The sequence below is a fragment of the Phaenicophaeus curvirostris genome, chromosome Z (assembly GCF_032191515.1).
Source record: "Phaenicophaeus curvirostris isolate KB17595 chromosome Z, BPBGC_Pcur_1.0, whole genome shotgun sequence".
Lineage (NCBI taxonomy): Eukaryota > Metazoa > Chordata > Aves > Cuculiformes > Cuculidae > Phaenicophaeus > Phaenicophaeus curvirostris.
In genome coordinates, this window is record NC_091431.1 from 12,184,106 (window position 1) to 12,211,796 (window position 27,691).

The following is a 27,691-nucleotide window of genomic DNA, read 5'->3' on the forward strand; positions in this document are numbered from 1 at the left end:
ATGCTGCTCAGCAGGGCGCTGCTGGTGCCCCTTGTGAGCATTGGGCCAGCTCCCAGATGTAAAAGTGAACCTTGCTGGTGGACAAGAGGGACAAAAGAAGAAAGAGATCTTAAGTCTTCACAGCCTGAGGTTGCCCCTGTCGTTGTCTACATGAGTTTGCTAGGATCATCAAGTGATTAAAGCAGTTTCTGTTCTGCAGAGTTGGGCAAGGCTTCTCCCTAGATGAGAGTCCTTCAAAAATCATAGCATCTAAAGCCAAACTCTTCCTCCTGCCTCTGCATGCCCTGACAAGAACTGACGTTTTTTTGGGTGCATTAAAATTGGCACTTGTCTGAAGGTGCTAATGGGAACAGAGTAATAGTACTCGTACTTGATAGACATATGGCTAATTATGGAACAAATGAAGATGTAAAAATGTTGGGATAAAACCCGCTTAACACATACATTGATATATGTAATAACTTACTTCTGGGTAACTGATGGGAATGTGCACAAGCACGTCACAATGACACAATCTCAAGATTTTGAAAGAGGAAGAAGAGGTAATTAAAAGTGGTTCTTAAACCTTCACCTCTACATTACTGTGATGGCAAGATTTTTGGGTGCTTTTCACCAACTACATTAAAACTATAACCCCTTAGAGAAATAAAATACAGTATTTTTCTTCCAGAGGTGCATTACGTATGCCAACTCATACGCTTAAAAATTATCTTAATAATTTCTACTTATATATATACAGCTTTTTCAGTTATTCATAGAAACAGTTTTCCACTCAACTCAGAGAACTAGTCATAGAAAATGGCAGTCGTGATTGAAATTCACAATGTTTGTAAGGTCTTCTATCATTACCTAATGATCCATTCATATGATGGGAATCCATTCCACCCAGTCCACTCATAGGTCCATCTGACCCTGGCGCCATTGGAAACTACAAAAGGATCAGACATTAAAAACTGGTATTACTGTACAATTTTTTTAGATACGCTAATAAAAAGAAAATATGCCTCAGAAAACAAAGGAAAAACGCACAGTCCCAGCTCTGACTGTCAGAGGTCTAGTGAAAATCCTTCATATGAAGACTGCAAAAACCTTACTTCTTTTTTTCACTTTTTCCAGTGCTACTGTCATGATTTTTGGAGACTCTCACCTCCTCAGGCTGGAATACAACTCAGGAATAATTTATTATTTACTTCAACACTTTTTGTATGACTTTCAAACCTGTTAGCACTGGTCTAGCTCTACTCCCATTGAAGTTATAGGGAATTTTACAACACTCTTCAATAAGTAAGTGATGAACAGCTTTCAAATCCTACCCTATCCATACTGAAGGTCCAACTACCCCACGTTACCTTTGCAGCATGAGCAGTTTCTCTCTGATTTCAGATATTAATCTTAAATTCAGTTCTTAAAAAAACTTGAAGGCATTAACATAGAAAGATTTCTAAAACTCATAATGATTTAGCAACATCAAAACATCTATATTTTTAGGTTCCACTGGTCTTTTTTTTTTCAAAAGGCTCATACTATTGATTGCAATTAAATATGGTTGCAGTCAAAGAAATACAATAATACTAAAGGCACAGAGGAAGTTCAAAGAAAAAATAAGTTCTACCTGAGAATTCAGAACTTTGTTCTAGAACTACTGAAATTTATGCTAAAATAGTCAACAGTTAACTAGTTTGTTAGTTAAATACTTAAATGTTATCAGTAGGCTTCAGTCTTAACATCCCATTTAGATAAACAGGGAAATTTTGTTCTTTTAGATTTTTAAACTTTTTTACAGAATGTCAGGGCAACAAACCACTAGGTTTTAGCAGTTTTATCCTCCCTTTTTGGCAGTATATACTTCTTATAATAGAAGTTTGAATCTTGCAGAAAGTAATGCTTGGTGGCAACTCAGAGGATGATAGAATGGTCAGAATTGGCAGGGACCTCTGGATCTTATCCAGTCCAACCCCTCTGTTAAAGCATGTTCACCTAGAAGAGGTTGCACAGGAAGGTTCAGGTAGGTTTTGAACATGGCCAGAGATGGATACTCCACAGCCTCTCTGGGCAGCCTGTTCTAGTGCTCCATCACTCTCACAGTAAGGAAGTTTTCCTTGTGTTCAGGTGGAACTTCCTGTGCTTTAGTCTATGCCCATTTTCCCTTGTCCTGTCACTGAGCACCATTGAGAAGAGTGTGGTCCCATCCTCTTGACATCTCCACTTTAGTTTTTGTAAGCATTGATAAAGATCCCCTCTCAGTCTGCTCTTCACCAAGCTAAATGGCACCAGATCTCTCAGCCTTTCTCCAAAAGAAAGACGATCTAGTTCCTTCATCATCTTTGTGGCCCTCTGCTGGAGTCTCTCCAGTGTTTCTTCGTCTTTTTCGAATTGGGAACCCAAGAACTGGACATGACACTCTAGATGTGTCAACTGACTTGCTGGTCCTACTCTCCTTCATGTACTACAGAACACCACCAGCCTTCTTGGCCATGAGGACGCACTGCTGGCTCATGGTTAACTTGCTGTCCACCAGGACTCCCAGCTTCTTCTCAGCAGAGCTGTGATTATGTTATTCTTGGATTTCTGTCTTTATAATGCTATCACACAGAACTCCATTGCACTGCGATCTGACAAATTAAGTTCTCCCCAGGGTTCATATGCACAAGCTTCTAAGGCATTTTGCATCTAGAAAAATATGCCCCAATCCTTACTTGGCATATATTGGCATGATTGATTTGGGAAACATTAAAAAGTATGTGGTGCAAGTAAAGCAACTGAAGTGTCACCCATAAAACTAGAAAACTGAGTATTAATGATATGTGATGGAAGTGCAGTGTTTGGATGAAAAAAAGGCTGTATAATTCAAAGTATATAACTAGATTCATATTTACATTAGGTCTGTTGGGTCCAGGTGGCACTGCATTCATTAAAGTGTACATGTTGTCTCCAGAGTTGGTTGAATCTGTAATAAGAGATTATTTTAAGTGCTAATATATACCTTTCAATAAAACTACTCATCTAATACATTTCATGTCATTATATTAATATTATTTCTGTGCCTGAATCACTAATACACAGTGGCAATATAATGGAAGATTTCATTCCCTTTCTATCTATTGCTACAACACAGCAGAGCTATGAAAAAAAATAACTGCAATGGTCCTTAAGTGGCTACTTTTAGACTCTGTTTTTATGCATGACTGTTAAAGGTTTATAAATCACCAAGTAAGTGTAACTATTTAATTTCAGAAACCCTTTTCCCTGGACTTCTAAATTACTTGACTCATCTTAAATATTCTCTATAAAGCAGTAGTTTCTTTCTTATCAATACCTCCTGTAATTTGTTTTCCAGCTGTAAGAAATGATAAACATCTTCTCATTATATGGACTGTAAGTTAGCATAGCATATGAACATTTTTTTACTCTCATTCATGTCTGTCTTTGATTTTGGATATATCTAACTACTCAGCAGAACACTGTGCAAAGATCCTTGCTCCAAGGACAGCTTTACTGAGGTATCCTCGTGGTACAGCGTGACGTAATGCTTTAAGAAAAGCCTGAGTCCAAGCCCAACAAACCCACCCTGACAGAGCGTAGTGCCTAAGCCAGTAAGTTCAGCCATGAGTTTCACTTGCCAGACATTGACACAGCCTTATAGCATCACAGGCCTTTTCCTCCAATCAATGCACATGAATTTTCATGTAGAGCACCTCCAGAGTTGAAAAGCAAGATTCAATTAACAAGACACATAGAAGATAATCCACATAACTCTTCCGGTTGAAGTTAGGAAACTAATGTCTAAGAACCATTAGTAGATTCTTCATTCTGGTCTCCAACTTAACACCACTGCTAACACACATGAGTTCTTAACACCCTTCATCAAAATTTGTAAGAACCAGAAGTCAAAAAAATGCAGCAGATAGATAGTAGATAAACTCAGCAAAAACCCAAGGCAACTTAACAAGATATATGCCATGTAATGAAAATGTTTACAGAGAAAAGAGTGACCTAAGAAAAATCTAAATACATTCCTAAGGGGACAGCATGACTTAAAAAAATATTGTTAGCTCTGGAAAATCTTTATAGTATCAGCAAAAGGAATAAGGAATAACTCACTAGTCTGTACCTATCTCCTCCAAAAGACCACTCCACCTCTTTGAACCAGAGTTTTGAGACTAACAACACATGCAAAAACCACTGCTGAGCTGTAATTCTTTCCCAAGACAAGGTGATGCCAGGACTTTTGAGTCAGAAGTAGTGAAAGTGAGAAAGCCAAAACCAGATTGTGTTGGAACTGAGAATGTGGCCCGACCTTCCACAAGAATACATTTGTACATACACTGGGCAGTCAAAATCAAGGTCTTTGTCTATTCCTTAATCTTTCTGAGTTTCCTAAGCATTAATTAACCTTGATGAGTAAGTAATTCCATTATATGCAGAGCATTATGTGTTACCACAACTTTCAAGCATGCTCTATAAATAACAGGGGGAACAAAAAGATTTTAGCTTGAAGTTATCCAAGTAAAATTAGCACATAAAAAGTTATTTTTAACATTTGATGAGATAAAGAACAAGTTATTCAAGAACCACATTCTTTTGCAAAACATCCTTGGCTCATGTGAAAATACATACTGGATAGTTGGGCCATGGGAATCCTCGGAGCCGATTTGTCTCAGAGAAATGTTAAGTACCTTCATAGAATTCTCAGGTGGCCAACTTTTAAATGTTTTCATACTTTGGAAAACAAAGCCTCAAAACATCTTCGAGTCTCTTAACGGAAAATGGGAACAACTGTCATCAGAAGCTTTATTTTAGCTGCACAGACAGCCTAACATGTACCATAACTGCAGTGCTGTCTATTTTTAAAAAAAGTGCAGTCTGTCCTTAAATTTGGTTTATGTTAAAAAGTTTCTGACTTTTAAATGCTCTCTTGCACTAATTATCTTTTTCACTAATGCTATGAACAAGGAAGCCCTACTCTTTATCTTTGATCGCATTTTTTAAAAGCCCTGGAACTGTGCTTAATGAAGTTAATACCTTGGTGTGAGAAGTTTTTATGGCCAGTTATGAAACTTCCCTACCCTCTTGTGCTGTAGAGGACAGCAAGAAGATGTAGGACATAAGGACTGAAGACACTATAATATCACTAAGATGAATGGGTTCCTTTTAGCTGTTGAAAGTGAGTTGCAAAGGCAGGTATTGGCCAAAAGCCAAAAGAAGTAGTTACTGAACACTAGGGTACACAAGATGTAATTAGATTCATTTTAGCAGATTTCTGTGGTGACCATGGGGGAGGACAGCATCCCCCACATCCTGCAGTTCCACTTTCATATCAGAATTTCTGCAGAATGTTGATGGAAGGAAACAGTTACACCTAGTTGACCATCTTCAAGCCTTAAGAAGCTAGCTAGCCATCCCAAATCCTCCCATCCTCCCTTCTCCTTGTTTACTCGATCCTTAGTAGGAATGTGGTCGATCTTTTGTATGGTCACCATCTTTATATGATTTGAGGATACAGATCACGTCACCTCGGGAAACAATGGGCCCGTTGAAGTTCTGGGAACAGATCACTGGTAGAACATGACAATGGCTCCTCTAGGGCCTTACTCCTTCACTGCAAGACAGAGGAGAGTGACCTGCCCAGCACGACCCCGTTGTCAGTCAGATGACATAGCTGTAAGATGTCACACATGACTCAAGAGCCACATGACCATCAGGTTTGTCCCATAGGATATTACAGGGGAAGTTACACCAGATTTAGAAATCTCTTGATTCCTAAACTGGAGGAATCGTCCCAGAGAACATTAGCAAAAGCGAATAAAGACGGTGTCTTTCTTCACTTCTATTTCGCTATCCCTGTGCAAGAAAAGATGGACTCAAAAGCCAGAGAAATTAATTGCTCCACACTGCAGAAATATAATGCTTTGTGTCTCTGCCACATAGCAAGGTGAGAAAGAAAGTTAAAGCATAGGAAAAAAATTATATAGAAGTAAAACACCAATAATTTACAATTATCTGATTCTTTGTGAAAAACAATGTCTCAAAAATACTTTGTATACTTCCTAAAATGCTTTACAATTATTTTTTACTATTCTGAGTATATTCCCATACCTGCAGGACTAGGCATGATAGGTGTTCCTGGTGGCCCTCCACCTCCTGGAGGACCCTACAGAGAACAGAAAACGTCAGTTAGCATGAAAGGAAAAAAATTTAATGGGAAAAAATGAACACAGTACAAATAAAAAACCAAAAGTACTGTGCATGTCACGAGTTACTCCAGTAAAATCACACATATTTTCTGATAACCTAGTGAAACAGCTCATCACAGATTAAGACAAAGTAATTGGTCAGCAAGCTGGGATGTGGACTTCTGATGTACCTAGGTAAACAGATCCAAGAATATCCTTTAGTCACTAAGTCTGTGTCATGCTATGAGTCAGACAAGAGAAATACTTAGAGCACGGCATAAGACAATTATATTTAATTCCCTCAACCTACTTGTATTAACACTTTTTTTTCAGCTGGCATTTCTGTTTTGTTGTACTCTGTACACAGTCAATGGCTGAGCAACCTATGTTTGCTAAGCACAAAAAAAAAAATGGGGTGTCCTATGGGGACAGAAAAGCACAATCACCTTAAGAAAAATTTCTTTTTTAGGTAGACTTAGTATCTTGTTGCAATAGGTATCTTAGTTTTGTCTGTATAATATCCTACAACTTTCTAAAAATAACATTTGTATAAATAATTGTTTCTCAAATTAATGACAAATGGATTTGTAAAGTAAGGATAATGCTGGGTACAGTTATAACACTTGCCTAGACTGCTAAATCAAAGATAAAAAAACTCCCAAAACATCAAGGAACATCTATGTTCTTAGTTTCAGGTACTTCTCTGTCGCAAATCTGTTTATGAACTGTACACAAACTGTTCTGGTTGTTAAACAAGTCTTTAAATGTTCTTTAAAAATTTCTCTGAGAATTTTATTCTAAACATCCAAACTGTTTAGTTAGAACAGCCCCATAACTTCTTGCTTCCTAGATTTGCATATCCCTAACATTTTTATGTAATATAAAAAACTACCAACTTTCAGTTTCTTAAAAATGTCTTTGCCAATAAAAGTCAACAAATATTGACTTTCCATAATAAAAACCACACAGACTGCTAACAACAGATGATTTTTTCATTGTCATATGACTCATTAAATTGTATCTCTTCTGTTATATTTAAAGTAGTGGACAGGAATTTTCCAGACAGGAATACCTTCTAAGTAGCACCGAATATAAAGGTTTTGTTGTTCTTGTCTGCTTATAAGGATATTGCTGAGATTTGCTCTAAATCATTGACATGAAGGAGGCAGAGAATTCTTGTATTTAAAGCAGTGGACACTGTTTCTCAATGGACTACTTAAAATAATTTCATACAAAATGTTTACTAATAATATACTGGCAAACACTATTTTCAGACAATCAAACTCAGTAACACACCAGCTTCCTGACTGATACTGCTTTTCTGTGGGCTTGTACAAATAAAATACTTGCAGCAGGAAGGATCTCTATCTACCAGCCAGTGATCAAGTCACAGTATATCACAGATGAAACAGAAATATTTCACCTAGAAGCATCTGCACATCCCTGCACTAGTCAAAACGTATATACCTCTATGACCTTGTACGTAACACCATCTACAGGCTTTCATCTTGAGCTTCCCCTTGCTTGTGAACTAAGCAAGGTCACCAAGTACCTTTTAAAAAGTGTGCTAAAACAAAGGTTTGCTCCACCATGAAACACACAGATCAGTTTATGAAAATCAAGGCAGAAACACAATTTCATTTTAAACTGCCTGCAGCCACATAGCTTTATTCCTCTCCTAAATGACAACTGAATCATAACTGAACATGATCGTTAGGACTGGGCTCATCAAAAATGTCTGAAAGGCCTACTCAGCCCTCAGTGATGAGGAATTCATAGAATCATTGAATAGTTTGGCTTGGAAGGGACCTTGTAGTTCCAACCCCCTGCCATGGGCAGGGACACCTCCCACCAGACCAGGCTGCCCAAGGCCCCATCCAACCTGTCCTTGGACACTTCCAGGGATGGGGCAGCCATAGCTTCCCTGGGCAACCTGTGCCAGTGCCTCACAACCCTCATTGGGAAGAAATTCTACCTTATGTCTAGTCTAAATCTTCCCCTCTCTAGTTTACACCTATTGCCCCATATCCTATCACTACAAGCCTTTGAAAACAGTCCCTCCCCAGATTTCTTGTAGTCCCTTCAGGTACTGGAAGGTCACTATAAGGTCTCCTTGGAGCCTTCTCTTCTCCAGGCTGAACAACCCCAATTCTCTTAGCCTGTCCTCATATGGAAGGTGCTCCAGCCCTCAGATCATCCTTGTAGCCCTCCTCTGGATCCATTCCAAGAGCTCCATATCTTTCTTACGTTGAGGATTCCAGAACTGGACACAGTACTCCAGATGAGGTCTCACAAAAGAGGAACAGAGGGGCAGAACCCCCTCCCTCGACTTGCTGGCCACGCTTCTTGTGATGCAGCCCAGGATGCGGTCAGCCTTCTGGGCTGCAAGTGCACACTGCCAGCTTCTTATCAACCAGCACCTCAAGTCCTTCTCTGCGGGGCTGCTCTCAATCTCAAATTTCAGGGACCTCTGAATCATATATATGACCCTCTAGACATCACAGGGTATGAATTTCTACACACGCACTAAGCTCCTTTTCTAGTTTCTCAGAACTTCACAGTTTTAATCAACAAGTATTATAAAGTCAAATACTCAAAAAAAAATTTCAAAATCTGCAACATTAACTGACTACTAACATCTAGGGCAAAATCAACAAAACCTCTTCCCAATAAAGAGAAATTTATGAAGCTCTGCACTAAAAGAACTGGCATAGACATCAGCAGATTTGGCGTGTTTCCACTAAGCATGTGGCAAAATACGTACTACAGTCATGGACACTTAAGAGAATCATAGCCTTTTTCAAGGCTAAATAAATCTAAATAAAATCTAAATAAAGGACAAAAGAAACTGCTTTTGTCTCAACAAAATAAACTTATCCTTGAACTCATCCTTCAGCTTCGGCTCTGAAGGATCATCTCTTTTACAAAGGCTGAAAGTAAGAGAAACCTAGAAGATATATAAACAGATGCTTGTGAATTGTCCTCATGCTGAAGGCCCTGCTATTTCCACATTCTGAAATAGCTTCCGGTTTTATGCCGGTTAAAGCCAATGCCCTGTAGTAGTGATAAAAGGTGATAAAATATGAAATATTGAGAGAGGTCTCTTGAAACCTCACTTACCAAAAGAAATTTGGAATCCAACATATACATATACAAAGGAGAAATTTTTATATATAGCAGTAGCACTACTGATAAAAACAGATGAAACAAGATGCCTAAGGAAAGCACATCAGAAGTACAAATAATCCAAGTACAACATGAACAACAAGATCCTAAAACGATAAACAAAGTTAATCTCTCAGGATAGAGACAAAATCCCAGCAGTATAGACCTCAACCAAAACATTTCGTAGATATTGTTGACAGGTCGAGTGTATTTGTTAAATTCAAGAGAGAGGGTTAGCATGTCATATTCTCTTCAATGACAGCTCAATGCTAGGCCTATTACAAAGTGTTACTCTTTCATTATAAAGTACAGACTAACAGAAAATAATGATATGAACTAATCCATAACAAATTAAGACAATGTCTGAGAAATGAAAACATAACAGACTATGGAGGAAAAAAAAAACTTTCAAGTCTTCAGAAGGTAATTACAAGAATAAAAATGTCCCTTAACATTTTAGTTCTAAGGCCCAATATTTATACCTTTGGGGAGATAAAATCTTGTTGTAATTCTTCAAATGCTTTTTTTTTTTTTCTGAAGACGTTCAGAAACTCATATATAATATTGTGCTACCAAGAAAGCTGCCCTTTCTTTGGTCCTTTATTATTGAAGACAGTCTATTGTATGGGTTATATAAATGTTTGCTGTAATAAAACAGGACTCAGGGCAATTTTAACCAAACTGATAATGATTCTAGTAAAGAACTTCAACATATGTACCATAGATGGCAGAAAAAAAGCAAAAGTGCAGATCAGATGTTCAGTTATCAACTAATACACAAGGGTTCTTCTTAACATCTGTACAGCTATTTTTCTGCCTAAATAAAATGCAACATGTGTTCTAATAAGCAAACACACGAAAGTGTACTTACTACATAGTTCCCAGGAGATGCTGAAGAATAAGGTATCTGTAATACCAACAGAAACAAAACAGTAATTTCTTCTGAAGTGAGATGGAGTCCATACATACACTTATGTACAGCTGTAGGTTAACGTTTACTTGTTTAATTTCTTTCAAAGACACAGTTAAGCATTATAGAAAAATGCTATTGTTATCAAAACAAACACCTCTTCCTTTCAACAACTTGTCACTGTAAGTATGCTCCAGTCTAAAATTAGCAATATAGACATAAACCAAATTTAACATCCAGCATTTCAAATAAAAATCTTTCCATTTAAGATTACTGTGCCCTGGTAGCCACTCTAATTAAATTAATATGAATAACATAATTCACACGTTTAGATGTCTGCAGGCTGAGGTCTGAAATCTGTTCTTCATTGTTTCAAAATACATAAGGCATGTGTTTTTAACAGCCAGCATCACTTTTTTAAAATACTGAGTTAGAAGCTCTAGTATCAACCCAGTTCTTGTACCTGCCGCAAGAATCCTCCTATTGCAGGAGCCAAAATAAGGTTTGTAAAGACCTGCAGTCTACAGTAAAATGTCAAGATATAAGATTATTAAGGAATATACAGTTTATAAGGTTTATAAACTTCAGCAGCACATACTTGCGTTTAAGTCAATAGGACATAAGAGTCATCCCCAGCATGGGCTCAGTTTGTATGTTCTTACATATACTTAATCATGATTAAAATCTTGAACATAGCTCGAAAAGCAACTCTTTCATATCTTTCACCCTAAAAGATACTAGTTTTATTTACTTGCATTTTTCTTTGAAAACAAGAGTGTCATTTCAAATTCAATTGTGGTATTTGTTACAGAGGATATCTGCAGAAATCCAGTTCCCTGTGAATAATCTGGTTTTCTTCTTTCTAACAGCCTTTGCAGTAATTTTCTCTAAGGAGGCACAGACCAAGGCTGTTATAGGAGGAGGGGAAAAACCAAGTAACTGTACTGACAGAATACAAAATTATTTGGTAGCATAAACATCTTACATGATTGTAGATGACTTGTCAGCCAACTCATTTTTAAAAATACACCTGTTACTAGACTTCTTAATTAATTTCACAGAATGAAAGTATTTAAAGTATCAGTTGAAAAATATCCTAACATTCATTTTAGTTGAGTATACACAAAAGAAAACTGAGGAAGAGTTTCAGCTCTTTTTTTTCCCCAGCTGTCATTAGTAGAACTAAGAAATCAAAATTGAGAGCACCAGAAAGAATCAGACTAGTTAGTTAAGACAGACTCATTTCATCCAACTGCAATTGCTGAAAAGGGACGCACTTTTATACTAATGAGGTCTGACCAGTGAATGAAACCGAAAACTTTACCTTTGTGTTTTTAGGAGAAATACAAGACACTTGCTCATATGGGATGCCTCACTGACCTCCTCTTCCATTAAGCTGCTATTTTCTAGTTGTAGCAATCAAATTCAATAGAGTACACTGCTTTTTACAGAAAGCATGTAAAAATGGCTGACATCTTGCAAGCAACTGCTCTGTGATTCCGTATTCCCTAGTTAAGAGCAGCAAATGTGATATTGTTATGTAAAATAAGCAAGCACATATTAAGCTGTATCTTAACAAGCTGTGTGATTTCTGTAGAGCTCACTGGCCAGTGTTGACCTAAATCATCTTACTCTCACTAAAAGAAGCTAACATATATTTTAAACATACCCCAAGACAACCTTTGTGTTAAGGAAGTGCTGTTATTGATGTAAAGCTGCAGAGCTGCTGTGTGATTATGAACAGTTGGATATTTGCAGGTCAATGAGTTAGTCCTCTGTTCAGATTTGCATTTGCTCCTCATTGTACTCGCTCTGCAGTAGGGTCAGGGGGAAAAAATATAAAGGATGCACTATTCCATTTGTTGAATGAAGTGGATTTTTTTTCCTAGTGTATTGATGAGAAATACTTCCCTAAATATAAGATGATGTCTAATATATTTTAAGTATTTACTTACAGAATTGGCATTGGTTGGGTTTGGCCAAGGTCTACCACCCCCAGGGCCCCTGTAACAGAAGATGAAAGATGAGACACAGAGCAATCCTCAAGTTCTGACCAGCTCTGAGGAAGCAAATAATTTCCAGAGAAAGGAAGGCTTTCTTTTCCAAATTAAAGTGTGATTATAAACCAAAACTACACCAAGTTACAACACTACAGCAAAATTTTCATCATTGCACTACCATAATAATTTAGTCACTTTATGAGTTGATTAAAGATAATTATTTTATTATTACAAGCTGCCACTCATGTTTAAGAAACCTTGATTCCTGACTCCTTCTGGTACTTCTGCACTCTTCAGGACAGAACCTGCCAGAATGGCACCCTAAGGAGTCCTTCCCCAGTAGCCACACTGCCAGAGGTTACAGTGGAGATGGCACAGTTTTGCATCGGTCCCAAACAGTTGGAGATATAAGAAGTGCCAGACATCCCTGTTCATATTCTCAATGGAAAAATTCGAAAGACATTACAAATTTGTGTCTCTTGAACTCCTTTCCTTCTGTTCAGGGAGAATTTAACACTGTGTTACACAGATGCAAATTTTACTGTGGCACAGAAGTGTAAAATACAAGTTCTCTTAAGTTCTCATGAGGAGTGCTTTTCCTTGTACTCTGTCAATCTTTTTTAAAATATCTGAAAGAAGTGTCAACACTGCACAAAAGTTTATGGAAGTTACTAAAATATAAGTGTAATTTCAGGCATCGAAACAGTACTCTTGCTTACATAATTAAATTCCTTCCTGAAGAATTGAGGATGCATGCATTTATTTAGTAGGGATCTAGAATATTGTAAGTATAGTAAGGTTACATTAGTGGAAGTAACGCTAGTACCTTATAAATGTTTTGGGAAAAACTGTTCTTTAGAAGAACAACCCACTAAAATATGTTGCTATAGCATATATTGGAGCATTGCCATCATCATCATCAATTGAAAACATGCCATTCTAGACATACGCTTCAAATATGTTCAGATATATATCTAAAAATCATGCACTACCTGACCAAGGCTATATTATTTCCATAGAAGTTACAAAACCATGAAATTTATCACACCAGGTAAAATGTAAATTTCAAACTTTTCAGATATTCTTGTTACAGTTAGCCGAATAGTGTATGCATGATTAACTGGTAACTCTTCAGGAGAAGGGATAAGAGTGCTTTTAACAAGCAGAAGACTCCAACAAAGCCAGCTTCAAAGAGACATCAGACGGGTTCTAAAAGCAGAAGGGAATGGGGAAAGGAAAAACGAAGAACTGTCCAGATAGCACACGTTTTCTCACAATTCTGGCTGTTATTTTAAGCTTCTCACTCTCAACTCAGAAAAATAATTTGGTGGTTAGGCTTCATCTTTTAACAGTCCTGAGGGAACTAAGCCATATGGGATGCAAAATCTCCATGCTCACAGTCATAACATCTCAATAACCATAATTATTCCTGTGAGCATTAAGGACCCTTAGTTATTTATAAATAAGACAAAATCAGTTTTTGAAGGCCCTGACAACTCAAAAGCAGAGCAGATGAGAAAACTTTCATATTTAAAATTGTGGTTTGGCCTCATTAGCTTTAGAAAAGCAACCTTAGCCATCACAGCTTAGTAGACATGGGAGAATGATTTAAATATAGAGAAGAAAGCAAGCTTTATTAATGATTCCAGGAAATTTTCTATTTATTTTAAAGTCTTTCAAAACTAAAAACTGTTAAGTAGATAAACTGACTGGGATTTAATACCGAATCTTATTTTTTTATTACATCATTGATAAAACTATAAGGAAATTGGCTCAAAACAAACCAATTGAAATAAATCAAGTGAAAATTGATTTATTTCGGCTGGCATGATTTTTGGAAGGCTGGAAAACAGAAACACAGAAGATCTTTTCTGCCTTATTTGATGGGAGGAGCAGAGGCTAAGCAAGGAAAGGGATTCATAGTACTCATGCTTCCCATGCTAAATATTTAGCAATTTGTCCTCTGCTAACAATTACAAGACGAAATGTTACGTGTTCTTTTTTCTATACCATATTTGGTCTATTGGAACTGTTTTTAAGAAAAAACAGCAATATTTGTAACAATGCTGGAAGTCTGTTTTCACCTCAAAATCTTGCACTTTTTTGTGTGATATTAAGTAACTCAAATGTATGTAGCAAAAAGCATCAAGTGGAAAAACAGCTGTGATGACACTGCAGATCACTATGAACTACAGAGATACTAAAAAGCTGACACAGATACAAGATTGGGCTAAGCAACAGCAACACGGAAATTAAGACAGTCCTTACAAGGAGTCTGGGAAACTCACCCATTGTCTAGAAAAGCTGTTGGAATTGGCATATTCACTAGAAGCTTTATATGGACAGCTCTAAGTACAAATGTAGCAGATTCTGCTAGAAAACCATATAGTTTATATGGAGCTGAATATTGTTAGCTTATAAAACACACATTTAAAAAAGCTACCTGCAAAATTTTTCAATGCGATGCAAGCCCTTCATTGAATGTTTATTTTGGAAGCATCAACAGAGACATAAATTATTATTATTAATGTACCAATTTCAAAATAGAGTAATTTATGAAGTATCTATCATTACGACTAATTAGACTTGCATTTTGTCCTTAGAGATTCCTATAGCATTGACCTAGTACTTAAAATAATAGTCGAAAATTTCAGTTTTGCCAGAGGCAAATATATTCATCCAGGAATATGAACATTTGGACACAAGTTTGTGAATTGAAGTTAAAAAACAAAATCACATCTTTTTTCTTTTCCGGCATGACAGATATTCCTAGCACTTGAGACAGCACTGTGGGTCACGCAGGCCATTAAAAAGTGCCAGTGAAATATAACACTACTCCCTGAAATTTGCCATTTTGTTCCAAAGAGGGCATCTTTACACAAAAAAAAACCTTACTCAAAATGGCTACACTAAGATTCAACTTAAAATGCTATAGCTAAAATAAAGTTATTTTGTAGAAGAACGCAGAATGTGTATAAGCTGTTCCAAACAGTAGTATGATAGACATTAGTTATGATGGAGCAAGCAATTATTTAGCAGTATATGCTCTCGTGCTGAATTACTGTCTATGAGCTCTCAAGCTGGCTATTGCCATTTTTTCACAATAAAGAACACTTTTTAATCCAGAAAAATGTAAAATTGTATTTGGCAAGTATTCTGCTCTTACCCAGAACAGCTTCCTTTTGGACTTTCCCAGGAGAAAAAGTTGGATTTTAAAATGGCAACTCTTTTTTGTAGAGCACTTTTTTACATTTTAACACTGCACAAAATCCAAAAGCATTGAACAGAACACTGGAAAATTCTAATGTAAGGAAAAGACTTGTCTATGTGAAGACAAATGAGTATTGCTGTAGGACTTATGTACAGTTATCCCATTTTCTTGATATGTAAATAAACTAAATGACTTACAGTGTTACTTCCTAGCATTGAGTATTAGATAAATTATAGGGGAAAATACAAAGAGCACATTTAACATACGTGGGTCTCTCTATTGCTAGTGCCTGCAGGTTATCCTTGAATGCACTGACTGATGCTGAATTCATGTTGTAAGGCATTAAATAATTGAGCTCCTCACAATGGTCTCTGACACAGTATGTAACACGTGTCACAATATGCTACAGCATAATAGTCCAAATAGTCCACTTTTGAGAGCCCACTTTGGACTCTCTTATGCCTTTAAAGTGAAATAATAATATTTACATTTATTTAATAATAATATTTAAAGTGAAATAATATAATAAGCAAAGGGACAGTATGAAGTCTCATTCAAAACCAAGAAAGAATATTCAGCTCCCACCTGCAGACAAGCTGGAGTGAAAATGAGTTTGTAAGAAATGTAAAGGAGTGTAGTATATGCCTGGTAAGGCATAGAGACAGTTACAGTTACCTACTTCATAATTCAAAGTTCATGAAACTCCCAAGTAAAGGACTCCATTCATGGTGTCCCCTTCAAAAGGACACATAAGTTCAAAGGAAAATGTACTTCCCACATCACGGACTTAAACGAAGATGATCTGTGTATTTTTACTGGTTCAGCACAAGACGAAATGCTGCAATGTGGCAATGTTAGTATTTCAGCTCATAACCATCTTCCCTCTTTCTGGCAAGCCAGGAATTCTGTCATCCAGGAATGCGTCTTTCTATTTTCCCTATATAACCTTGTATTTATGTGCATAAGTAGCCTTAAAATATCTATCCCAAATTTTAATTCCTCAACATTTTATTTTAGAAAGTTAATTTTCTTCTCTTATAATTAAATCTCCCCTGGAGGACAATTTATGTATACTTGTTATACTCACACTGAATTTCAAATACCTAAATATTTTTTCTACATCGATTTCATTTAAAAGAAGAAATGCCTACCCTTAGGAAGGTTCCTATGACTGTTTCAAATCCAATATATGGTGTTTATGATAGAGTAACACCCAACTTTAGATTTTAATTTATTTGCTTCAGGAATTCAAGGTATCTCTGGAAACTGGAAGAAATTAAGGATATGGTGGATCAGAATTCTTTTTTTAATGGCATTATCTATCTTAATAACTCTTTTACATTTCATACTGGTAACTAACTATTTGAAATGAAAATTAGCATCTCTCATTTATGTTTCCTATGAAAATAAGAGTGGGTATCCATGACATAACAATAACAAGCTTCTTGACTGTGCGTTCCATGTCAGTCTGCTGAAAACTCATTCGTGAAAGACAAAGGTGTAAATGGAGTAAGAAAAGATGATCTCTGCCTTAAGTTGTAAAATCATTCTAATGCCTTGATAGCTGGACCACCATGCTGTCTTCTGTAACCACAAGACTGCAAAATGCTGTTTATGAAAAACTGTACTAATTTGGCAAAGGTAGGGTTAAGATACAGGAATAAGTTGATAATCTCTGGTCAGTATTACAGTAGAGGTAACTATAGCAGCCCCTTAAACTTTGTGAGTCTCTGAAGAGAGAAATCTAAATAATGCAAGGAGCATCTCTCTTTCAGGCTTGCTAATCATATAAGTAACTACAAGCAAGCAAAATATTCGTCTAAATTGCAGTAGATTATTCATGTTGAGTCACTTGCTGTGCCAAAACTCTCAGCTTAAATCCAGTCTACTCTAGATACAGTAATTTTATGTGTGATTTTTTTCTATACACACAGAAAAGAGGGTGGTCCATTGGTATAATACACTTCCATGACTATATCCATGCCTGGAATAAATCAGTATAGTACAACTGAACTCAGTCTATATGAGTTTTCACTAAATGATGATCCAGTCTCAGTAAACCTTACACTCATATCAGTCATGTTCTTCTATCTGTTAAGAGTGGAAATAAACATAGTTATGGAAAAAAAAACAGCAACAGAGACAGAATCATCCTTACTTCTTCTTTCAAATGTCTTTTTTCATAAACAGGTCTAGAGCACGGTTTTATTTTGCTAAAATTTAAGTACATCTTTATTTTGCAGCAAGGAACCATACTTGTACCATTCTTTACAAAATAATAATCAGTAATATAAAAAACATAAATGTAAATAATGTCATTTTTTTAAAAACGCATGCAAGGATATATCAGTGACTACACTGACAAAATATTCCCAATATTTGAACTTTGACCTGTGAAAGAAACTGAGTATTTGTACAGACTTATAAGGACAGCAAAGGCGCCTGTTAGAGAGGCATGCAGAAGAAGGAACCTGCTGTGGGTTCACTTTTTAAATTGTGTTATTAGTCATCAAAGCATGTTACCCCTTGTCTTATTTATCCCAAATATTACTTCTACAATGAAATAAAGATTTTTCTAAATATAATTATAAGGTTTTATTATTGTGCTTACATGTTCATTCCAGGCATCCCCGGGCCACCTAAAGCATTCAGTGGGGGTCTCATTGCACCTCCATAGTTCTGCAATGATAACCAAGGGTCAGACTACCACAAAACAAAAAAACAAAACCAAAGAGGAGGGGGAAAGAAAGGACAGCAGGTTAATGATATCCCTACATAACTGCTGACTGGATAGGCCAATGTAATTCATTCTTTCAGGAATTTCCACTGTTGACTTAAAAAAAATAATACAATTAACCCCAAGGAGAAAGAATTACAAACAATAAAACCAGACTAAGAATATTTAAAATGTCAATTGTTTCTGGAGGAATTATTTATGCATCTAGGGGTCAAGTCAACCACCAGAAAGGGGGAGGCTTTATAATGCATTAGACTTCTATACCAAGGCAGCTCATTCAAAATCAGAAAATCAGAGATTTCCATGTCATGGAATTTAAATAAAATTATTTTTAACTTGATTTTGTTAGGATATCAATAAATGCTTACATAAAACTACACCACATGACATCACTTTTATATCATACAGTATAACCATTGTATTTCCCTTCTAATCAGTCAATTCTGATAAGTCTATGGTAACTAGTATGAAAATTATTTAATATGATAATGAATGTCATAGCAGTGCTAACAAATTAATTGCCCGACACCTATAAAATCTGAGTTTGTGCTCTGACATAATGACAAAAACTTAACTGTACTATTTACAAGAAATCCTAAACTGTATCTATTTTAATTCAGAAGAATACAAGCAGAACAGCCTATCTCTCCTCACAATCATAATGCACTCTCTAATCTGTGTTAATCCTGCTATATTTGTCTGATTCTGCAAAAGAAGGGGTAATTGAAAATTCTCTAAAATGAACAGCTGTGCATTTTGGAAGGACAGGAACAAAAAGAAGGTATTTACTTTAAAAAAGTTTAGATCACTGTTGTGGTCTACTTTTCAATAATAAAACTAATACAATCTATTTTATGTACAGTATACTCCAAACTACATAAACTATATGATCCAGGCTTATGGGTGTTCTCTGTATTGATTTGACTCGCAACAACATGTAATCATGAAGTCATGAATACATGGGAGAAATCCAGCAGTGTTATTCAAAATATGGGTCTGCTGCTGTTTGTATCTCAAGTAGTATGACATATCAGTTATGTAGAACTGTTTTAGAACTGATCTATAACTAGGAAAGAAGGTTCTGCTGTTCCAAACAAAATCCCCAAACTTAATATTCTCTTCATTATTAATGGTCCTCAATGTATCCCACAGACAGGTGGTTTGCAAGTCTACATCATCCTCTTCCATACCCAACAGTGTCATCTGAAGATAAGTTTATCCACAGCTGCTGGTCATCAAACACTACTCATTCCTGCCTTTTTGCATGCTGCCAGCAGACTGATTGGTGTGCAGGACGAGGTAAAAGTCAGCCAGATTAACTCAAACCTCCTGTTCAAACTAAGTTATCCTAGATGATTTTGCCTGAGCAAACCTTCTGTCAGAACTGTTGGGCAATAACTGGTGGGAGCCAAAGCAGTTGGGCACAGTAACATCTCCAGTTGGCACACTGGACCTGGAGGAGGACATTGTCTGTCTGTAACAAACAAAACAGTAGTTCTTGATCTATTTTACTTAATTTCTTCATCTTGATGTGGAGGACTGAGCCATTCCCCCTACTTGGTCTGTCTGGTATCTCACAACTCTATTTTAATTCAGTAATCATTTGTATGGACTGGGGTTAGAGATCTCTATGGAATACTGCAGGATTGGAATAACCCTAATCAAATGTACTTCTAACTCTTAATTACTGATAATTCTAATCAGATGTACTCCTTCATCATAAAATAAGAGCACTTTTGTTAAGGCTACCAATATACATGTTCCTTCAGCTGCAGCTATGCTCTCTGCAGAAATTAGTGCCCCAATTTGTTCCTCAAAGTCACCAGCACCACTGCTTATCTGGTATTTGAGTTGCTCATAGAAGTGCTGCCTGAAGTCAGGTGGCCAAAACAAGCCAGAATAACCAAGACCTGTTTCTTAAATATTTAAGATGATCAAATTCTTTTTTACTAGAAAGCATTAAGCAGGACGTGGGAAGTTGTCCAGCAGACCTAAGAGACATATGCATGCTATATCAGATATAAGAATTTCTTTATCAGCACATTAAGCATTTCACAAGTTAACTGCCTGTGCAACAAGATTGCAGGGCCTCCCACTACAGGCACACCTAAGTGAACCTTATGGCACTGTAGCAAGAGGGCCTTAGAAGTAGGTGTGTAAGAATCATCCAATTTGGGTTTAGAACTGCATTCTGAGAGGATCCTAAATGCCAGATATGAAGACAGACGATGATCTATTTATAGAAAAGATTGATTTGCAACTTAAATTTTGTGTAGATTAGCTACACTAGTCCCCATTTTAAGAGGAAGTTCAGTATAAGAAGGAAGAACCTCACAAAAATACTGGATTTTAAGAGACAGCAAAAAATGAAAAATTACCCTTATAGAAATGAATATAAGATGTGCCTGCTGTGTGACTAATGGTGCTGCATAAATTATCAGTTCAACCTCACACTGCAGCATTGCAAAGCTTCTCTTTCTACCTCCAAAAGGCAAGCAGTAAATATACTTCAATGCTACAGAAAAAATAACAAATGTATTTAATAACGGTTTGTTGGTTGCACAGCAGGTGTGGTGTAGAACTGCACAACTGGTTTCTACCAAGAGGACCCAAAATTGTAACGATTGTTATGAACAGATTTGAAAGGCCAAGTTTCTTAATAATTCCAAATTCAGTTACTATTCTGAGAAATAAAGAAGTCACCGGAAAGATTATCTGAAATGGGGAAGCAAAAATTCAAAGCATGGGCACAACAACCACAATGCAAACCAAAACACTAGCAACACTGTTATGGAACACCACCACCTACATTTCCTCTCAGTAAAACTGCTGACAAAATACAGAATAATCTTTTGCATTCGTATTTCAGGTACAGTGCACAACTAACTTCATTTTTATCTTCATTTACTGTTGAAAAGTAATACTAACAAATTCCCGCTCCTTTTTTCACACCTGTGAGGCAGAGCCTATGAATGATCACAACCAGCTTTGCATCAAGGAGAAGGCTGACTCTCCCAATTCAGGGCTGCTTCACTCCTTGAACAGCAGCTAGAGAGATGCTTATGAGTGACAAGGGAGAGAAATGGCAGCATGTACTTCTCATTTTACACTAAAATTTCTCTAGCACTCACTGAGAAATGAGATCAGTAGTGTATTAAGAAAAATTAGAGAATTTGGAGGGAGGGTGTAGTAAGAAGAGTTTACCTAAGTTAAGAGTCTTCTAAAAAAAGCCTTTCCTTCTAAACAGCATAATCAATTAGGTTGGGAAGATGAGGAAAGACCTACTCAATCCTTGATCTCCATCAGAAAAGTCATCGTTTGATTACAACATACACTGGCTGTCAAAGAATCGTAGCTTTTCTGAAACAAGCAGTTTAAGAGATTCCTCTTTTAATTTAAAATCTTAATTGAAATAACTAATAGTTTCATTTTAGATTTCATATTACCGCAAGTCAGAATTAACACTTGTAGAGTAGAAAGCTTATTTTAAAATGGAATTAGAAAAATAAGTCCTGGCCACCTTCAAGCTATGGAAAGCCACAGTAACATAGTATATGTGCAAGCTTATTAATAAAAATGGGTACCTATCTGCGGAAGTTACCTGTGGTCCTAACGGAACCATTCCTCTTGGAGGAGTCATTCTCTGCATTGGCCCACCCATATTTGGATGCCCTGAAAATAAAATCATGTAACTTAAATAAACTATGCAATACACAAGCATCTTCTAAAACAACTTCAACATATCATTCCTTTTTAATTAACAGAAAGCTTAAAAAACTTTGAAAAAAAAAAGCCAAAAAGAAAGATGTAAGTTTGAGAAGACAGTTCTTTTGAAGGGTCTGAATAATTACGTCATTCACCTTGTTGCCGTGTTGGATCCATCCCGCTAGGCAATAATGGCTGACTTCCTGGGACACCTCCAAGTGCCTGCAGGCATAAAAACTATATGTTTAAAGCATATAATGCTTTAAAATGTATTTAAACGCATAATGCAGATTTTTTGGGTTTAATTTCTGTGTGTTTCTTGTGAGTCAAGAGTAATGTGGAACAGTTAACTTTCCTCAATGCCCCAACTAAACGTCCTGAGTGCCCAACTAAAGTAGAAGTCCTACGACCCTGACTATGGATTTGCATGGACAAACTCCTGAACTTCCGTGGAACTATGTATAAATAATCTCCACAACAAATTGTCAAATTTGGTCCATCCGTGTACCCCACCCCCAATATTTCCTTCACTTTAGCTCACCTATTACTTAACCTCCCAACACTGCCTTATTCTTGGGAACAAGTCAACTTATCCAAATCTGTACCAATATTGGTATAGTCTTCCCTTCTAGCCATTATTTTAACATTTTCTTTCAGGGCTTGGGATGCAAACCCTAATATTCTCTGAGAGTCATAAATTGAGCCAACTACACAGCATTCACAGGTTAATTAGGGCTGTAATGGAGGGGGCATTTTATCTTCCAGTCTGCCTTACTCCTGAAGGGCATCAATGCTAAGATAAGTTTATTATTCATCTATGGGAGACAACATCATTCTGAAAAACTTGCTTCTAAACCTTGCCTTCAAGCACGAAGGTACGTTGGGTTGTTGCTTCATCGCTGGTCCAAATCAAATGCATTGCTTTCATGTCCCCACAGTTTAATCTGCCCTTTGGATTTACAGTAACTGCACTAGGCTTAAGGCTAATTTTCAAACCTGCACTTTATTCAAATAGAAAAATATTTTCATGAGTGGATCTTTGTAGCTGATCCACTAGGTGCTACTTAGCATTTCAAAACAACACATTTTCAGTAAAAATGTATCCAGAATAAGTAGATCTGCTATTATCAAAGTAATGTACTCAGGCCATACAGGTATTGCTTACTGAGGGAATGGATATGTTACTTTTGACCTGAAATACTGAGTAGTTTTAGATACATACAAAGAGGAACCTATGTGCACATACTGTACAGTTTGTAGGTAGGAAATTCAAAATTAAGATGCACATTACTACTTCAAATGTACTACAGTCAAAAAATGCTGCAAGATTAATACAATAAATAATCTGAGATGACATAATTTAAATCAGAGTTTTACATGTACTTCAGCGGCTTAAAGTCTGGATAATACAGAAGAGCAATATATGAAGTGGTTGCAGATGTGCCAAATACTAACAAAGCAGGTACTGGTCACTTCTGACGGATTTGGCAGGTGACACACAAGGACACTGAAGCATTTCAGCTGAGAGCACACATGGCCAAAGACTTTAATTATGCAGTCATTACACTACAGATCATTACATGAGAGACTGTGGTTCCTTTCTAACATGTCGCACCACTTTTCATGACAATGCAGTGCCAACAGCAAATACCTTTATAGGGCTTGATCTCATGATCAAAATATGACATGATCAAACACTGGTGGTAACGCAGGGGCACTCCTGTAACACAGCTTTCCTTGCTATAAAACCTAGATCTAGCTCATGAGCCTTACACAACACTGGACAGTGCTGTGCATGCATGCCTCATGTTACCCTACTTTGCCTAAGAAACACAATACCCCCTGGAAGGCATTAAGGGACAGAATAATAGTTAAAGTGGGGATTATAACTGATTTTTACTGACTTCTGTCAGATAAAAAATTCAGCTTTAAAGCTGCATTACAACAGTACATTACTTCCACACATTGTCCACCTATAGTGCAACTTATATAATGGCAGGCTTGTTAAAAACAGTAATTCAAGAATGCAGCATATTGTAAATTAATTGCTAGAGCTGGAATTCACTAAGATTATGTGATTATGTTACAGTTCTACACTGAAAATATCACAATATGTAGACAAAATGCTTCTGAAACTAGATCTGCAGCTTGGCAGCATTTTCACAACATTCACCAGATCCAGTTTCTACCTGCCAGTATTTACAGTGTTTGGAAGCACAGAAAGAAAAAAAGGAATGGGTAAAAACGAAACACAAAGGTGCAAAAATCAGTAAGATATTTTGTACTCTGTTATGGTACCTCCATAGCAAATATTTAACTAAAGTGTTAATGGCATTGCACTTTTATATTGTCATCTGATGATCACTTCAACAAACTTAATCACGTTTCCCTTGTAAGAAAGCAGCTATGCAGGCTAACTTAACTTGCTCCCAAACATGATCATGTTTGGTTTGGAGGAACATTTGAAGAATTCTTGTGACCTGATACTTCCAGCTCACTAAACTTTAAACTTCAGCTTTCTGGCAATATTGTGCCAGTGCTGAAGAAGAGTTTGTCGACACTGTGTTACACAGACACAAAAACTAGCCAGAACTATCACAGGAGCAGAAACATTTCTTCATCAAGCTGTGACAATGACAAAGGCAGTTCTGGAAGTTTAAGTGGCACTAAACAACCATTCCATCTGTCCTATCAACCTTCCCCAATATTGTAAATGACCCAGCTTTTCTTTCAAACCTGCACTGATACTTTTCTGCCTGCTTATCTCTAACTTTTCATCTGCTGACATCTGCTTTCTCCTCCTCCATCTACACTGTGGAGAACTTAAAAATACAAATGCTATCTGCTTCCAGAACCATCTTTTCACACATGGGTCAATAAAGGTTTCTGCTGAAGAAGAGCAACGGCTGAGAGAGCTGGGGTTGTTTAGCCTGGAGAAGAGGAGGCTGAGGGGAGACCTCATTGCTCTCTACAACTACCTGAAAGGAGGTTGTAGAGAGGAGGGTGCTGGCCTCTTCTCCCAAGTGACAGGGGACAGGACAAGAGGAAATGGCCTCCACCTCCACCTCCAGGGGAGGTTTAGGCTGACATTAGGAAAAAATTTTCACAGAAAGGGTCACTGGGCACTGGCAGAGGCTTCCCAGGGAGGTGGTTGAGTCACCTTCCCTGGAGGTATTTAAGGCACAGGTGGACGAGGTGCTAAGGGCAATGGTTTAGTGTTTGATAGGAATGGTTGGACTCAGTGATCCAGTGGGTCTCTTCCAACCTTGTTATTCTATGATTACTCATTCTTCTTACACTGGCATGTATAGCCTTCGACGGAGATCAGAGAAACTTGGGAATGTGATGCTTTTATAAAGTCCTCAGAATCTCTACAAGAGTCTTTGAGAACTTCATGATGTCTATTTTTCAACAATTATCTCCATATTTACTGTGAAATAAATATACTTCACATATCCAAAAAAGAATAGGAGGGAGTGTTGCATTCTATGTAGAATTTAGAGCTCACTGGCTGATTTGGTTAGGAAAGTTTACGGAATGTAGCAGCTCTGGGATGTTCTGCCTTCATCTTAGTGCAAGCAGCGCTGGCTGGCTGAGGGTAATGCAGCACCATACAAGGCAACTATATCTTCCCTCTCTAGACAGGCTTAATGCACAATAAATTTTGAGGTGTAGACACTAATTAAGCATAGGAAAGTGAGCTGGGAGTGGCATGGCCACATCTTATCAAAATAACTATTTAATGGTCAGACAAATTGTAGGGGGGAGAAACTGAGTGATCTTTGTAGCTAATGAGCACAAGCCATTGGCGGCTTGCAACATTTCCTGTTGCCAGCACTGAACCACCACCTTGGACCACAACAGTGCATCAGTGATAAATTCTTACCTGATTGGGTATTCTTAAGGGTGGCCTTGGTCCTCCAGGGTACCGAGGGGACATGAAAGGCTATTAAAAAAAAAGAAATACCGCTAAATAATTCAACTTAGCTTGTAAATACTGCATTGAGTCACTGAGCATAGGGCTTGTACCATGCTCACACCTCAGGTATCCAGCTTAAATAGTTCCACTGAGCATTCAGTATACTATTTCACAATATTTAGTAGAATTAAATAAATTTGGAGACTCTTAGTGAATGCATCTACCAAGATACATTACTTAAAAATTTATTACACCTATTGTCAACGCAGGATATAAACAACTTAATGCATTAGCTGTGAAGAATAATGAACAATTTAGATCATTTAATCACATAACTGTACTTTCCACTGGAGAAGGGAAAGATATAAAACTTGTAATATTAAAAAAAAGTTTTGGGGACAGCCAAGAGGTAAGTAATATGAAAACAATTTGCAAATACTTTCCGTTCACTTTTTCAGTAAAATACCATACAAGACTTAATTTGTAAGGGCACAATTTTCAAGTTTATATCATAAATACTTGGAATTTTGGTGTTTTGAAGGAATCACATTAATTCAATGGTACCTCTCCCATCCCTGCACATGTAGCTCCGTGCTCTCTCAGTACATCTCTCTTAAAAGGAACCAAATATATACCCAAAATCTGTTGTACCACCCTGCACCCTGTGAGGTTTTACTGGCTCTTGGCTACTACTATACTACTTTGTAGCCCACAAACAAGGTCAATATGTTATGCTAAACAAACGGTAGTACCAGCAAATACATCTAACATCTCTACTTATTCCACCCCAAAGTGTGACAGTAATCTAGAAATGTAAAAAACTGGGAGATTAGTGGCAAGTATGAGATCTAAAGGAAAAAGGCACAAACATCTGACTAAACAGATGATGAAGAGGATCATTTTGGCAAGCAAATGTACCTATGACTCGAAAAGAAAATGAAGAGCTGAAAAGTAAGCTTTGACTGTGAATACAGGGACAGAAAAGACTGGTTCTTTATATCATGAAAGATGAGCTAACTTCTGTTCATGACACTGTCACTGTTCATGACACTGTCACTTCACATCATGACACTGGAGATAAGGGAGAGAGATAAATGAAAGGAATCTGCTGGGACGTCCCAGCGGCAATCTCAGATGACAAATGCTGCATGTTTATACCTACTCTTTGGGGTCTCTTTGAAAAAAAACAAGTATACCTGCCTAGTCAGCCATTGCTAAGAACCAATGGCAAGTCACTATAAGTCTACAATCAGCATCACTGTTTTACATATGAATGGCTCATTTGAGCTCTGAGCATTATGCACTAAAATACCAGTGATCATTAGTGTTAGCAATGCACATATTAATGGTGGCAACAGCTAGCAAAAGAATTATAATTATGTTAAGAATAATTAGTAATGGAATTTTTCCTATGATACTGCATAAAAAAAATTAACAGAATCTTTCACATTGCGGAATCAGATGAAAAATGAAATAATGCAACCTATATAAATATGTGTTCAAAATAGGTACTAGAAAACAATTTAAAATACAGAGGGTTTACAAACTGGAGAAGAAAGTTAAATGACAATTGTGAGAAGATTGCTTTATTAAAAAAGGCATTTGAAATTATGTGCCATAGAAGAGGGAGGCTTCTTCAAGCTCCCTCTCTGATGGCAAGATTCGTGCATGTGGTAAAGGCTGCAAACATGCAGGCCCTTGTAAAGTCGTAATAAGTGTGAGGAAATTAGAATTTCAGCAATTTCCCTAAAGGTCAACCAAGTGCATTGAATGGTGTGCAGCACACTCTAGTGAGTATCTTGGATTTGGCTTACCTCATTCAGCAAATGAAAACTTTATTTAAAATCATACAGCTCACAAAAGAGAAATCG

General features: G+C 37.0%; 1 protein-coding gene across 3 annotated transcripts in view; it reads right to left on the bottom strand.

Annotated features, from left to right (window-relative positions):
* SSBP2 (single stranded DNA binding protein 2) overlaps positions 1-27,691 on the bottom strand; it is a 192,292-nt gene that overhangs the window by 10,142 nt on the left and 154,459 nt on the right. For 2 of the 3 annotated variants that reach the window (XM_069880340.1, XM_069880339.1), the window contains 9 exons: positions 25,788-25,847; positions 22,057-22,123; positions 21,798-21,868; positions 18,071-18,138; positions 12,204-12,252; positions 10,210-10,245; positions 6,097-6,151; positions 2,877-2,947; positions 850-928 (listed from right to left, as the gene is read on the bottom strand). In XM_069880340.1, the coding sequence (XP_069736441.1) occupies positions 850-928; positions 2,877-2,947; positions 6,097-6,151; positions 10,210-10,245; positions 12,204-12,252; positions 18,071-18,138; positions 21,798-21,868; positions 22,057-22,123; positions 25,788-25,847 (556 nt within the window). The remainder of the gene's footprint in view (positions 1-849; positions 929-2,876; positions 2,948-6,096; positions 6,152-10,209; positions 10,246-12,203; positions 12,253-18,070; positions 18,139-21,797; positions 21,869-22,056; positions 22,124-25,787; positions 25,848-27,691) is intronic. The other variant, XM_069880341.1, reaches the window with a different exon arrangement.